Source organism: Quercus robur, chromosome 8 (genome assembly GCF_932294415.1).
Source record: "Quercus robur chromosome 8, dhQueRobu3.1, whole genome shotgun sequence".
In the NCBI taxonomy this organism is placed as follows: Eukaryota; Viridiplantae; Streptophyta; class Magnoliopsida; order Fagales; family Fagaceae; genus Quercus; species Quercus robur.
In genome coordinates, this window is record NC_065541.1 from 62,424,214 (window position 1) to 62,427,275 (window position 3,062).

At 37.2% G+C, this 3,062-nt stretch overlaps 1 protein-coding gene across 1 annotated transcript; it reads right to left on the reverse strand.

The window, feature by feature from the left end:
- Nucleotides 1-295: 295 nt before the first annotated feature.
- Nucleotides 296-2,003, reverse strand: LOC126697537 (aspartic proteinase PCS1-like). Its single transcript, XM_050394577.1, has one exon. The coding sequence runs from the start codon at nucleotides 1,817-1,819 to the stop codon at nucleotides 506-508; it is 1,314 nt and encodes a 437-aa protein (XP_050250534.1). The 5' UTR covers nucleotides 1,820-2,003; the 3' UTR covers nucleotides 296-505.
- Between the last annotated feature and the right edge of the window lie 1,059 nt (nucleotides 2,004-3,062).

Sequence of the window (3,062 nt, forward strand, 5' to 3'; positions counted from 1 at the left end):
CAAGTATGTCAACACTCATAAATATTATTATGGTACACTTCTTTCTTGTACAGAAGTGCCAATCGAAGCTGGCAATCTGCCAGGCTTCTCTAGAAAAATCAACTCCTTAAATTGTTATATGTCATCAATGAATGTAACAAAACTAAGCGATTATATCATTCTTAGTTCTAATTTGTAATAAGAATCTAATTTATTAGATTTCTTTCATTCATTCTTGAAATTCTATATTGTATGGTCATGTTACTAATAGAAATTTTCTGCCTCATTTTAAATGTTCTAATTTTTACTCTATCAATTATAGTTTGTCACGCATTCTTCATAAAATAAAGTACCCTAAATTGGACATATTACTATGATCTTAGTCTAAAAGAAATAGATGATTTAAAACCCATTGTATTATGTACATCTTTAAAATCAGGGAGGGGGGGGGGGGGGAGTTTATACCTTGGTTATAAAATAAACAAACCTAAAATCACAAAATTTGCCTTATATCTATCAAATCACCTTAAACACCCAATCCAAGCTTTTGACTTGCAAGATCACACCTCACCTCGGCAAGTCCAACCCTAGATTTCACCAAATCAAACTCCATCCACAAATTCTGCTGATGATGATGACCAATCACAAAAGCCTCTGTGCCCAACAAGTCAGAGTTCCCAAATGTGAAACAATACACCGAATTCCCACCCCTCACCATACCGGGTACCCGATACATTAACCTCTCACCCGATACAACCATTTCGGCACCCCGAAACATCAAGCTTACTTTTGGTAACTGGGGCAAAATCGGCCGGTTCAAAGGGACCAAGTAACACAAATCCATAGCTCCTTGGAAAACAAAGTTGGGATCGTTCAAAAGCTTTAGTATTCCCTTTGTTTGTTGCATGTACTCGTTCTTTAAAGCCGTGTAAACCGGTCCGAGAAGGAACGTGAACTGAGTGCCCGAGTCGACCATTGTTTGACCGGCACCGGTATGGTCCGGAACAAAAACCGATTTCGGAAGCGGCAACACTTTTTCCGATACTTTAATCCCTTCGAGCTGAACCGTATACGCTACTCTATCAAAATACGGTAATGGGTCCGTGATTTGAATCAAAGGAGTGTAGTTCAAAGGCTTTAGCCAGCTGAAACTCGCTTCTCCGAAAAGCAAAATACCGGACGAGTCACGACCCGATATGCAGTACGAAAATTTCGGAAACCCCATCTGGGTAATGAACGATAAGGACCCGCGGTTCAGACCCATTATCCCGGTGGTCTTGGAGTCCTCATCGGAGTTGGAACTGAACCCGGTATCCATACACCCGAATATCGTACCGGGCCGTGCCGAGTTTCCGATATAAAAAGTTTCGGACGCGAGATTTCCTTCCATGGAGGAAGCGTCAGCATAGGAAACAGTTGCGTGGCAGAGTTTATTCTGGTCGCAGGAAGCGGGTATGGGCAGGGTTCGGGTCCGGGTTCTGCAAACGGGTGAGGAACACGGGGTTGGTGAATAAGACTTGGAGGAAAGTGGGTTGAATATGGAGTTGAAGTTTTGGGTTTTTTTGCAGTGTAGCCAAGAGAGTTCACTACCTGTGTCGAGGACCATGGAAACACTCTGTGGAGGCGAGCCAACGGTTAGTGTGACTGTTAAGGTAACATTGTGGTGGAAAGAGATTTTGCTTGTAGGATTTAGTCTTTTTGGGACCAAACCATGTGGGAGTGTTTGGGTTTTAAGAGGTAATATGAGTGTTTTTTGTGTTGCACAGAGAGAAACTTGGGTTTGGTTCATTATCAAGAAAATAATGAGATGAAGATGAAGTAAAGATTGAAGATAGGCCATCTGAGAAAGAAGAAGAAGAAAGAGAAGTTGAAGAAACGTGAGGGGTACGGGGATGTCAGTGGCTTTGGGTTTGGCGTGGTTTTGAAAGCTTTTGTTTGGTGGGAGAGAAATATCAGTCAGAGGGCCATATATGTATAATGTTTCTGTTGGGGTTACCTGTGTTTGTGACTTTTGAGGGGTTTGTGGGGAACCTTCTCTGTTCTTTTAAATAGTTGGGCTAGTGTATTTGTGGTCATGTACATCTTTGGTTGCTTAGGATTTTGGAATTAGGACCATCACATACTTTTATGGTTGACCATAATAAATGGAATTACATGCACTATTTTAATTCCACTAATAATATATGGCCCTTAAATGTGCACTATTATTTGTCATTTTCATTTTTACTCTTAAAATATACAGCCTTACATGCACTATTTTAATTCCACTAATAATATATGGCCCTTAAATGTGCACTATTATTTGTCATTTTCATTTACTCTTAAAATATACCGCCTTTGTTTCTTTAAATAAAATATGGCCTTCAAATGTGCATTTCTATTTGCCACCTTAATTTTACTCTTAAAATATAAAGTAAAACGTGGCTTTCCAGTCATATTTCCTTCTTTCGTACTCATTGAGCAGGTAATTTTGTAGTTCATTATTTAGATAAATATACAAGACATGTTAATAGCTTTTTGGCATGAATGGAGCATACTCCACCTCATCTCAATGATGCTCTTCTTGTTGATTTCAGCTAATTTCTATTTATGAATGCGCAAAGTGCTTTTTCTCAAAAAATAGAAAAGTATGCCACATTTTTTCATTAGTTGTTTTGTTAATTTATTGATTTGTGGGTTTGTCTTATGGATATTTTGTATGTTTTCTTAAGGAAGTCTTGCTCACCACATATTTGATGTTTTATATGGTATGCTCAACATGATATATATATATATTTTTCATTTTTCAAGTCTATATCATATTGTGATTACGAGACACATGAATTAATGAATTCATTTTTCAACTTATTTGATCCTATGGGTTCCAATTAGTTCCAATGATAAAGTTTATTGTTGTTGAATAAGAGTTTTGGAGTTTAATCTCCGCCTACACTAAAACTAATTGATGTTTTGGTTTGATGAAAAAGAATAATAATTAGAAATAGACATGATAAGTTGAAACTATTTCTTAAAAAAAAAAAAAAAAAACTTATTCGATCCCTTATCAATGATTTTTTTATACTACTTTCAAATGTTTATTTATT

Excerpts from the sequence above, each read along its gene's own strand:
- LOC126697537 (XM_050394577.1), bottom strand. The coding sequence starts at position 1,819 with ATGGCCTATCTTCAATCTTTACTTCATCTTCATCTCATTATTTTCTTG.